Here is an 11,552-nt window from a genome sequence, read left to right on the forward strand (position 1 = left end):
TCTGTAATACCACCATGAGCTTTATTCTGCATCACAGGAGCACCTTTCCAATGTCACCCTGTGTGAAAACGCTGTCCAGTAGGAGGAGGAAGGCAGCTGAGGCAGAGGCAGTTCAGAGAGGGGCTGGCAGAGAAATGACAGCTGCAGAAGAGGGCTCTGGGAGGGGCTGTTTGGGGAGGCACTGTAGGCGGGGAGCCAGCAGGGAGGGCAGGGACCAAGGAGAGGGCTGAAGTGCAGAAAGGGCCACACCATGTCCCAAAGTGCCTCTACCCCCTTTCTCTGCCAGTGACTCTGGGCCTGCCTCTGCCTGAGCTCCTCCAACACCAGCCCTTCCAGCAGCATCGTGGGCGCTGCCCTGCTCAGTCAAGGATCCCTTCCTCTCCTTACGCCCTCTTCTAGCCCCTGAAGCACAGCCCAGCGCCAGTCGTGCGGCCTTGTCAGTGGGAACTGCATCCACACTTCTCTCCCGCCCAGATCCCTCGGGACCCCTTTCCCAGCTTGCCTCTTGCTCCTCTCCCAAGGGGGCCGCACACTCTGGTCAGGGGAGGCTCCTGGGCCCGGCCCATGGGGTCCACACTCTTCCTATTGCCCAGCCCAGGGGCCCTCGATTCTTCCCCCCGGGACAGAGTCCAGGAGCATGACTGCGTTTACCCACCCCTCACCCTTCTAGACAGGAAGCCCCACACTGGTTGGGTGTGCTGTGGCTCCTCTGGGCGTCCAGGATGATTTACACGTGCCCCCAGCTCAAGAGACTTTAACTAATGAAATTGTCTCCTTTAAAGAGCAATAGACGCCCAGCTTCTGATTTTTGTCTACGGTGCCCTCTGTGAGGCAGGCCTCTCTCAGCCAGCTCAGTGAGAGCCTTGGAGGCCTCAGCCCTCCTCCTGGGCCTGTTTCCAAGGCCGGTATAATCACTTCCTTCAACTAACAGTTGCCTTCTGGGGCCTTTCAGCTTGGCAACCGCTCTCTGACCCCAAGTGCCAAGCTGGTGTGACCCTTATGATCAGTTTAGTAGATGTCCAGTGTTGGGGACAATGTGTGCCCTGGGGTCCCCGAGTGACCCCGATATGCCCTCCAGCTCTGCTGAGTCCAGAACACATCTCTGCAGGCACTTCCCCTCTGTGGCCCCTTGGATGCCCCTGAGATTCATTCTGTGTCTGGTTCCCCCCAAAACCCCCCCCCCAGGGCTGGCCCTTCCCAGGTCTGTTCTCTGATCAGTCCCATATGTCCCTCGGGAAGTGCAGAGCCTGCTTCTAACTCTCACACAAGCCATAGTTGTAAGAGAAAGGCAAGGGGCTTCTCCCTCCCTCGCTGCCAGCTCCTTCACCTCCGCTGTGACCTCTGAGAACTCTGAGAGGCAGTGACCTCCTCGGTGAACCCCTGTGAACCCGAGGCCCTGCCCTTGCCTCTCTCAGCCACGTGCTCCTTCCTGGGCCACTAAGCACTCAGGTCAAGATGCAAATAACTGCTCTGCGAGCAACGTGGCCAACTTGTGACTAACTTTCCTGATGGAACCTCATTCAGACATGTGGGGAGGAGGAATGGGTGGCCCAGTCTCCTCTCCTGGCCCCAGAACTGCATGGGCAGGCCTGGTCAGAGAGGAAGACGTGTTATCAGAACTCCTGGGATGCCAGACACTGCCACTCTGTCTGGGCCAGGCTGAGATGACATCCTGCAGCCCCAGTGCCCTCCTACCTGCTTGCCAGTCCCCCAGGTGACTTCAGGAGGCTTGGCACCTCCTTGATCCCATGAGGTCTACCAGATGTGGCCCCCAAGGAAAAGAGGGCAAAATAAAACTCATGTTTTCTTTCCACGTCCTAACACCAGAGGGGACAATCATACCATTTCTAGAGGGCTGGTGGGAGGGTCAAATGAGAGGTGTGGACGAGGGCCCAGGGAGCACTGGCCCCTAGAAAGCGATGCCTCCATTGCCCCAAAGTGCTGGGGGGTGTGGTCTCCTGATGATCAGTGCCTTTCTGTTCCCAGCTGCTGCCCGGCTCTCCCTGAGTGGCGGGACTGTCTCTGCATTTCCCAGGGGCACATCGTGAGACTGGGAGGGCAGGAGGCAGGCAGAAGTCATTCCCCCTTGGACCGCCGGCAGCTGATGCCACATGGACTCAGTATCGCCCAGCCTCTGGCAATGCCTACAGTGGACACCGTGCTGGGGGCTGAGACGCAGCCCAGACAGCTTAGGGTGGTAAATGGGGGCAATGGTGGAGGGTGCTGGGGGTCTAGATGCGGCCCCAGAGGACAAGCCAATCCTTCCCAGAGACAGACAGACCAGGACAACTGTCCCCCAGAGAACAGGCTCCATGAATTTAGGCAACCCCTGGCCCAAGGTATCAGCTACCCAGGAGTGCAGGGATGGAGGTGTTATCTCTTACTCCAGAGCAGAAAGCTGTGCTGCCTTGTCATCCTTGGGCCCCAGAGGAAGGAGTGTAACAGCATGTCACCACACTCAGGTGACTCAGGTCCAGAGTGAGCAGGCAGGGTGCATGGTGGGAACGTGAACAAACATGCTTTGTTTACTGCGAGTGACCTGTGGTTTGTATTTGGTCTCCAGTCCTGCTCAGGCACAGGACAAAATTAAAAACAATGACAACACCGAATGGTGCTGTGAATGCGCAGAAACTGGATCCCTCCTCGGTTGCTTGTGAGAATGCAAAGTGGTGCGGCCCCTCTGCAAAATTGTTTAGCAGTTCCTTTTTTTTTTTTTTTTTTTTTAGCTGAGCAGGGTGGGGAGCATTCTTAAAAAAAGAAAAACACAACAACCCCACACACAACATGTGACCTAGCCACTGCACTCCTTGGCATGTATCTCAGAGAAATGGAATGAAATGAAATGTTCACTCAAAAACTTCTCCGTGTAGATTCGTGGCAGCTTTATATAATAACCCAGCCTGAACCAGCCCAGACGTTCTTGCACAGGTGGAGGGTTAAACAGGCAGGGGGTCCACTCATCCCGGACACTGCTCAGAGGCACAGAGGAGCCAACTGCTGCTCCATGTCAGGTGAATCTCCAGGGAATTAGGCTGAGTGAAAATGGCCAATCCCAAAAGATTGTATGATTCCATTTATGTAACTTACTTGAAATGACAGAATTTTAGAAACACAGGACAGGGGTTAGGGACAGAGGTCCGCGTGGTAGTAAAGGGGCCCGTGGGGTTAGAGCTGTTCAGTATCTTGACTGTGTGGTGTTTACAGGAAGCCACATGTGTGATAAGATAGTACAGAACCTATACACACGCACACACAGGAGCACATGTAAATGGGGGAGTGTGAATAGAAGGGTGAACATCTGTGCATTACACCACTGGGGAAGATAGGACAGAGCACGCAAGCCATCTCTGTGCTATTTCTCCCAACTGCATGTGAATCTCAGTTACGTTCAAAATTCAAAAGAAAGGGAACTGGGAATTCGCTGGAATGAAGACTAATCTCGGAGCAACCAACCTTTAACCTACGGCCTGGTAAAAGACACCAATTAATTAATTAAGGGCCTGCCCAGGAGTTAGTCTCCCCTGACCTTTAGCCCAAGAACTTTCCTTCCACAACAAGACTAAAGAGATAAAGGAGTGATGGGGACAACTCACAAAGGCCAGGAAGGATGCCTCCAAGCTGATATTTCTTCTGAGAGCTAGAGGATAAGCAGGGTCAGCAAGGTGAGCTGGTGAACAGCAGGCGGAGGGAGGAGGACCCAGGAAGCGCTGCCTGAAGGGAGGGAGGCTGGGGGTGGGGCTGGGCAGGGAGATGCTGGCGACCAGCGCAGGTTGGCTCAGGTGTAAGGAGGCCTGGGTGCAAGGGGTCGACCACGGTCCACTGCGGTGGGCAAGGCCGGGAGGAATGTGTTTTAAGTCTTAATTGTGGTTAAAAAAAAAAAAAGCAACACAACATAAAATTTATCATCTTAACCATTTTTAGGTGTACAGTTCAGTGGTGTTAAGTATATTCACATGTAGAGCCACAATCTCCAGAACTTTGTCACCATGCAAAACTGAAACTCTGCATCCATTAAACAAGGAATCCCCAGTCCCCTCCTCCCAGCTCCTGGCAGCCACCATCCAACTTTCTATTTCTATGCGCTTGACTACTTGAGATACCCGGTGTAAGTAGAATCACACAGTATTCATCTCTGTGACGGGCTTACTTCATTAAGCATCATGTTCTCAAGGTTCATCCGTGTTGTAGCATGTGCCAGAATTTCCTTCCTTTTTAAAGACAAGTAATGATCCATTGTAGAGCTTGTCACATCTTGTTCAACCATTCACCTGTTGCTGCACACTTGTGTTGCCTGTACCTTTGACTACAGTGAACACGCTGCTACAAGCTGGGTGTGCAAATACCTCTCCTAGATCCTGCTTTCAATTCTTTTAAATATATACCCAGAAGTGGGATTCCTGGATTAGAATAAGACTTTGAACCCACCTGGGGCCCACTGGAATCTCTTAGCTCCTTATCAGAAGCTGTATCTGTGAGTGTGCACTGCCTGTGGAGGGAACAGACTCACCCCTGCATTTCATCTACCTGTCCAAGGGAGGAGAGGTCAATTTCATGTACAGTGCACTCGACCCAACCTGCCTGACAGACTCCCATCCCAACACCCCCCACCCCGCACCACATACACACACAGCAATGCCTGCCCAGCCAGCCTTCAGTAACTGGAGGCACAGACAAGGTCCCCGCTCTATTTTTACCAGTCCCACCATTTTCCACAGCAGGGGAACTCTGGGCCTGGCTCCTGGGGCCCCTTCTAGCCCAGTGACCACCTCACCTGCCCAGTCAGGCCTGGTGAGATTCTGAGTGGCTGGCAGGGCAGACAGGCCACCCTGGGTGTCACCCTGACTCACAGCATCAGGATCCAAATCAGGCCCTTGGCCCAGGCTGGGTGCTTAGAACCCCACCTCCCTAGTCACCCAGACCCAACCAGACCAAAGCTGACTTTCAGAAAGCTCTGAAGAGATGAAATGAATGCAGGAGTGATGGTTCTAACACAGGACTTGGTGAGCAGGGGCCTGGGAGTGGCCCCTGTCAGGACCTTGCAAATGCCCCTCAGGCAAAGGACATCTGCCCTGTAATCCCCTCCCCTGAGAGACAGCTGGTGACCATCCTGTGAGGGATGGACCTTTTCAGGATCCCTGCTTCCTCAGCCACACCCTGCCACATTCCTTCTGGCAATATGGCTTAATGTCACAGGGGGCAAGGGCAGGGTGTGGTCACCGCGGGCACTGGGAGGGACATGGAGCCTTTTACAGCAGGGATGAAATTCTCCACTGATTTAAGCTCAGAAAGCTTGTACCAAACCTGATACCCTGTGTCTCAACCTTGCTCAAGATCTGGCCTCCCCCGCCTCCGACATCACACAGGCATGCAGGGGGCCTGGGTGCTGCTGCTGCTGCTGGGGCTGGGGCTTCGGCTCTCCCTTGGTGTCATCCCAGGTAATGAGGCATCTCCCAGTCCCCGACTTCGAAATGCCCCACCCCCACACTCAGGCCGCTGCCCTAAGCCTGACCTGCCCTCAACATTCCCCTTGGCCAGTTGAGGAAGAAGACCCAGCCTTCTGGAACCGCCAGGCAGCCCAGGCCCTGGACGCCGCTAAGAAGCTGCAACCCATCCAGACGGCCGCCAAGAATCTCATTATCTTCTTGGGGGATGGTGAGTATGCTAGGCTTGTCCACCTCCTATACCTCCCACAAACCTGGAACCCATGGCTTCTGGCAAACACAGGCCAGCCCTGGGGACTCAGGCCTGACATGTGCACCTTCAGGGATGGGGGTGTCCACGGTGACAGCCACTCGGATCCTGAAGGGGCAGATGAGTGGCAAGCCTGGACCTGAGACACCCCTGGTCATGGACCAATTCCCGTACCTGGCTCTGTCCAAGGTAAGGGCTGGGTGACCTCAGGGAGCTCTACCCTAGCGGGGTGGGTTTGGGGTTAGGGAACCTGGCAGGAAGGAGGACCCCAGGAGGGCTGGGGCCTGAGTTAGGGCCCAGGGACAGTGGGAATGGGCCCCAGGGCCTGGGTAAGTCAGGATCTGGGTGTCTACCCCGAGCAGAGTTGAAGGCATCTCTGTCCCCAGACTTACAACGTGGACAAGCATGTGCCAGACAGCGCTGGCACGGCTACCGCCTACCTGTGCGGGGTCAAGGGCAACATGAAGACCATTGGTGTAAGTGCAGCTGCCCGCTACAACCAGTGCAACACGACACGTGGCAATGAGGTCACCTCTGTGATGAACCGGGCCAAGAAAGCAGGTTGGCGTGGGGCCAGCTTTGGGGGTGGGGGCAGACCCAGAGACCCCAGGGGCCCATCCTGACCTCTGCCACCCACAGGGAAGTCCGTGGGAATCGTGACCACCACAAGGGTGCAGCATGCCTCTCCAGCCGGCACCTACGCACACACAGTGAACCGCAACTGGTACTCAGATGCCGACCTGTCTGCTGATGCGAAGACGCAGGGCTGCCAGGACATCGCCACGCAGCTCATCAACAACATGGACATTGATGTGCGACAGGGCGGGCAAGGGGCGGGGCTGGGCAGAGGGGGAGGGACCCACACCCACCACAGTCCCAGGCAACCCACAGCCCTGGAGCCTGCCAGGGTCTCCGTGAGGTTGGGGTCAAGGTGACTCTAGGAGGTACAGGTGGAGACAGGCCATCCCCATAGACCTGGTGGGGGGGCTAAGGGCTGTCTGAGGAGGGAGCAAGGGGTTAGCCAGGCCCCAAGCCCACCTGCCCTAATCTCTGTGCCCAGGTGATCCTGGGTGGAGGCCGAAAATACATGTTTCCTGAGGGGACCCCAGACCCTGAGTACCCACAGGATGACAGTCGGAACGGAGTCCGGAAGGATAAGCGAAACCTGGTGCAGGAGTGGCAGGCCAAGCACCAGGTGATGGGGGCTCACGGGTGCAGGGGTGCAGCGGGCAGGGTTGAGGGTGCAGAAATATGGGCTGAGACCTGGTTCTGCCCCTCCCAGGGTGCCCAGTATGTGTGGAACCGCACAGCACTCATGCAGGCGTCCAATGACTCCAGTGTAACACATCTCATGGGTAATGACCCCACTCACCCCCACTGTCCTCCCCAGGTCTTAGGGGTCTTCAGACGGCCCAGCATGTGCAGAGACATGGGCCACTGACCCTCCCCATTGCTGGTCACTGCTGGCTTTCCCACAGGCCTCTTTGAGCCTGCAGACATGAAATATGAGGTCCAGCGAGACTTCACCAAGGACCCATCCCTGGCAGAGATGACGGAGGCAGCCCTGCGCCTGCTGAGCAGGAACCCCCGTGGCTTCTACCTCTTCGTAGAGGGTGAGTGGCAGCCTTACTGAGCAGAGGAGGGAAGGGGCAGTCAGGGTAGGTTTGGCAACACACACCTTTCTGTTTCCTTCCTGCAGGAGGCCGCATTGACCATGGTCACCATGAAAACGTAGCTTATAGGGCACTGACGGAGGCTATCGAGTTCGACAATGCCATTGACAAGACCAGCCAGCTCACAAGCGAAAATGACACACTGACCCTTGTCACCGCTGACCACTCTCACGTCTTCACTTACGGTGGCTATCCACTGCGGGGGAGCTCAGTTGTCGGTAAGTCCAGGGAGAGTGGCAGCTGCTATTTCCTAAATTATAAGCAGGAATTGCTCTGAGCCAGATTCACCTGTCAAATGGGGTAATAACAACAACCGCCCAGCAGGGGTCTGGGGCGGGTTAAGCCGGTGAATGGTCTCAGCACACAGGAGGCTCTCCAAAGGCTGTGGTCAGTGTGATCACCAGGTCCTCTACTCCCTGCAGGGCTGGCAGATGGCAAGGCCTCTGATGGCAAGTCCTACACATCCATCCTTTACGGCAATGGCCCTGGGTACCAGCTCAGCGGGGGCGCAAGGCCGGATGTCGACAAAAGCGAGAGCAGTGAGCGCAGCCAGTGGGATTTTTTAGGGAGAGGGGAGGAGGGGAGGAGAGGAGGGGGAACATGGCCAGGAAGTCGCGGGAGTGAGGCCCGCCTCCCCGCCGTCCTGACCCCGCACCCTCCGCCCAGGGGACCCCACGTACCGGCAGCAGGCGGCCGTGCCCCTGTCCAGCGAGACCCACGGCGGCGAGGACGTGGCGGTGTTCGCGCGCGGCCCGCAGGCGCACCTGGTGCACGGCGTGCAGGAGCAGAGCTTCGTGGCGCACGTCATGGCCTTCGCCGCCTGCATCGAGCCCTACACCGACTGCAGCCTGCCGACCCCCGCCAGCCCCACCGCCGCCGTGCAGACGCCCGCCAGCCCCACCGCCGCCGCGCACCCGGGGCCGGCCGTCTGCCCTCCCTCCCTGGCGCTGCTGGGCGGGGCGCTGCTGCTGCTGCCCGCCCTGCACTGACGTCCTAACGGAACTGCCACCTCAGAGTTCCCACCCGGAGCGCCATCCCAGCCACCACCCACTGAGGCCACACTTGAACCCTCTGCCAGGCATCCAATGCCGACCAATAAAGGGGCCTCATCCTGAAGCCTCTAGGTGGCGCTGGACCTCCCTGGAGGCTGAGGCCATGATTTTCCTGTGACAACCATGGTCCTCCTGGATTTTGTGCTGTCACCCTGCACCCCTAGAAGAGAGGCCACTCAGACCATGCAGACCCTCCCTCCTGCCCCCCAACCCACCCATCACCCTGCCTGAGGGCCAGGGGGGCCCAGTTCCACCGGTGTCCCTAACCCTCTACAATTCTCCAGGCCCCTTTAGGTGGGCCTGGAGGGGAGCGCTTCGTGTCTTCTTGGAACTGCCCCTGCAGGCACCTTGCTGGCCAAGGAGGCTGCTGGGGTCAGGCTGCCCAGAGAGACTTTAACAGAGAGTCCTCAACTGCCCCTGCTAGAAACCCAGTGGTACCATTACAGAGAAGGGTAACACAGAAGGGAGAGGCAACTGTCCCAAGTCACTCAGCTACTGTTATGGTGGCCCTCACAGTGCCCATTCCAGGCTGGGAGATCCAAGGAGCAGCCATGGAGCTGTGGGTCAGGGCAGATTCCCTGCCCTCCTGGGAGGGAGAACGCAGTCATCAAATAAACTGTTACACAGTGCGATGCCAGTAGTGCTATGTTCTAGAAAGAAAAATCCTTAGTGAGTAGGGGCACAGTGTGTGTCTGTGGGAAAAGTGGGGGATAATTCGGAGCAGGAGGTCAGGGGGGGCTGCCTGAGGAGCAGAACCCTGAGCAGAGACCCAAGGAAGTGAGAGCTTGAGCAACGCAGAAGGAACAGCAGTGCAAGGGCCCTGAGGCAGCGTCAGCAAATGCAGCTGGAGGCCAGGAGCTGGATCAGAGCTGGGGGGACTGGGGCAGGTGGAGCAGGTGAAAGCCCCTGAGGGATGAGGAGGGCTGCGGGCAGATGGGGGAGGAGGTTGAACCTTATCCAGAGTGTGGTGTGTGCTGGGAAGGCTTTGAGCAGAGGCCTAACAGGACCTGACTCTGAGCACATTCTGCTGGCTACTGAGGGGAGAAGAGTCTGTTCTGTCTGTTTTTGATGTGCTAGGGGGATGGGTGGAGCTGAGAAACCAGAGAGGAAGTGCTGACTCCAGACATTTCTGACCTCTGTCTGAAGACATTCTGGAGCATCCACTCTAATGTAACTATACTTAGTGAGGATCTAACCCACCCAAAGGGAACATTTCAGAGAATTATATAAAGGTGAAGCGAGCCATGTTTCCCAATAAATTTTACAAAATGACAAAATTCTTTGCACATTTATAAAGGAGGGGAAAGAGATTTTTCTTTCATTAGAAATGTTAATATGATTGAGTAAGCATCCTTATTTACTAAAATTTTGATTGAACACTGTACGACATCAATTTGAAGGCCAGGCTCACAGGGCAGTTTATTCCACCTCTGGGTTTCAGTGGCTGTCACAAAACCATGGGGCTGAATGGAAGAAGGGCATCACCTGCTGGACTTACTAAATCATCCTACTCATTTTTTAACTCCATCCACCAATTATGCAAAGGATTTTGTTAAAACGCAGCTAGTGTGTTTCTGTCTTCCCTGTGGTGAGTTAGTTGGTCTCACAAACGAAAGGGAAAGTGCTGCTTGTTTATGCTTCATAAATGGATTCAAAACTCAGGGGAACTCTACATTTTAAAGAGGCAGATTTTAAAAATAGAATATTCTGGAATTAGGAGTGGATCTCCTTGCACAATGTTGAATATTCTAAAAACCACAGAATTATACACTTTAAAAGGGTGAATTTTGTGGTACGCAAACTATATCTAAATATTAAAACACAGTTTCTGTTTCCAAGCTTTTTGTAAGTGTAGGCATGAGAGATTTTGTCAGTCAAATACATTATTGGCCACAAAATCGTGTGTCCTTCATGGACACATTGTCAACGTCTTTACCTGGAGGAGGCAGATACACAGAAAGTGTGGTTATTTTTTCATGCTTTTTACAGGGTGCCTAAGCTGAGAGCTCTTGTCACCTCTAGAAATATCAGCACATTGGTCTTTAAGAAGGAAAGGAATTTGGGAAGGAGGGCAGGACTCATGATTCTTCAATATTTTGCTGTAAAGATGAGTCATTCTGTGTGGTTGATCTGAAAAGGTTACATGGTCACCCCAATCTTACTACCCTGAACCTATCATAAAGTTTCTCCTCCACTAGGACAATCTTGGTTTTATGACGTTATGGCCAATGGCTGTAACGTCATAAAACCAAGTTTTATGGCTCCTGCAGCCTTTTACATGCCCTCAAATTTCCGAGCTCTTTCCTGCAATGGTTTGACCATGGATGGGCCAAGCAGTGAGTTTTCCAAGTTCTGCTGCCTCTGCACCCTTTCCTCATCCAGAATGCTTTTTCAAAAACTCCTTTCCGAGTAGCTGTTCCACCAGTGGGTGTACTTACACTGTTTTCCCCACATGACGTTGTTTTATTCAAACAAGGCCTTAACTGGTGAAATATATCTTCCCTGCTATAACTTTCCTTTACTGGAGCACACACAAAAATGTGGTTTCTGTATTTCATTATTGGAACAGAATCCCACAAGTACCTTAAGCTGAGATGTGTAGAAACATCTGTATTTTCAGCCAACCTCCCACACTGGGTAATAGGCTCTAACAAAAAAATTTTTTTTCATTCTACACCATTGTTTTCTCTACATCTCCAACAATATTTGCTAACAAAGAAATGCCTTTCAGTTTGTCAGCAGGTCATTTTCTGTCCATTGCTTCTGCTATCTTTACTGCAGCAGACAGAATAAGTGTGTGCCTGGTGGTGGGTGTTTTTTGTCTTATGCTATTATGCAAGAAACTTTAAAAGAGCCTTCCAAGTATTTATCATTGCTTAGGGAAATATCAAAAAGAAATGGGTGCAACAGCACATGACTAACCATCACTGCGGAACATCTGCGGGCGTTTGTCTTCATGTTCTGAAAGCTCAGTCTGTAAAGTTCTTGCCAATCAGGAGGGTTTCATGCTGTTCTCGACTAACACCTCAAGGTGCCCAGAGCAAGCTCCACCGATGACCATGGAGGTGAGGGTGTTTCAAACATTTGGTGCTGTTTAATTTTCTACATTTGGGGCTAACTTCTCATCAGGTCTGTA

At 54.0% G+C, this 11,552-nt stretch overlaps 1 protein-coding gene across 1 annotated transcript; it reads left to right on the forward strand.

Moving 5' to 3' along the window:
• Positions 1–5,037: 5,037 nt before the first annotated feature.
• Positions 5,038–9,695, forward strand: LOC105106356 (intestinal-type alkaline phosphatase). Its single transcript, XM_031452408.2, has 11 exons — positions 5,038–5,435; positions 5,536–5,652; positions 5,765–5,880; positions 6,078–6,252; positions 6,331–6,503; positions 6,752–6,886; positions 6,974–7,046; positions 7,170–7,304; positions 7,391–7,582; positions 7,787–7,903; positions 8,031–9,695. Exons 1-11 carry the CDS (start codon positions 5,366–5,368, stop codon positions 8,351–8,353), a joined length of 1,626 nt encoding a protein of 541 aa, XP_031308268.2. The 5' UTR covers positions 5,038–5,365; the 3' UTR covers positions 8,354–9,695.
• Positions 9,696–11,552: the final 1,857 nt, after the last annotated feature.

The sequence above is a fragment of the Camelus dromedarius genome, chromosome 4 (genome assembly GCF_036321535.1).
Source record: "Camelus dromedarius isolate mCamDro1 chromosome 4, mCamDro1.pat, whole genome shotgun sequence".
NCBI classification, from domain to species: domain Eukaryota; kingdom Metazoa; phylum Chordata; class Mammalia; order Artiodactyla; family Camelidae; genus Camelus; species Camelus dromedarius.

Coding starts and splice junctions, on each gene's coding strand:
- LOC105106356 (XM_031452408.2), top strand. CDS start 5,366: ATGCAGGGGGCCTGGGTGCTGCTGCTGCTGCTGGGGCTGGGGCTTCGG. Junction 5,436..5,535: donor CTCCCTTGGTGTCATCCCAG/GTAATGAGGCAT, acceptor CCCCTTGGCCAG/TTGAGGAAGAAGACCCAGCC. Junction 7,583..7,786: donor GCGGGGGAGCTCAGTTGTCG/GTAAGTCCAGGG, acceptor TACTCCCTGCAG/GGCTGGCAGATGGCAAGGCC.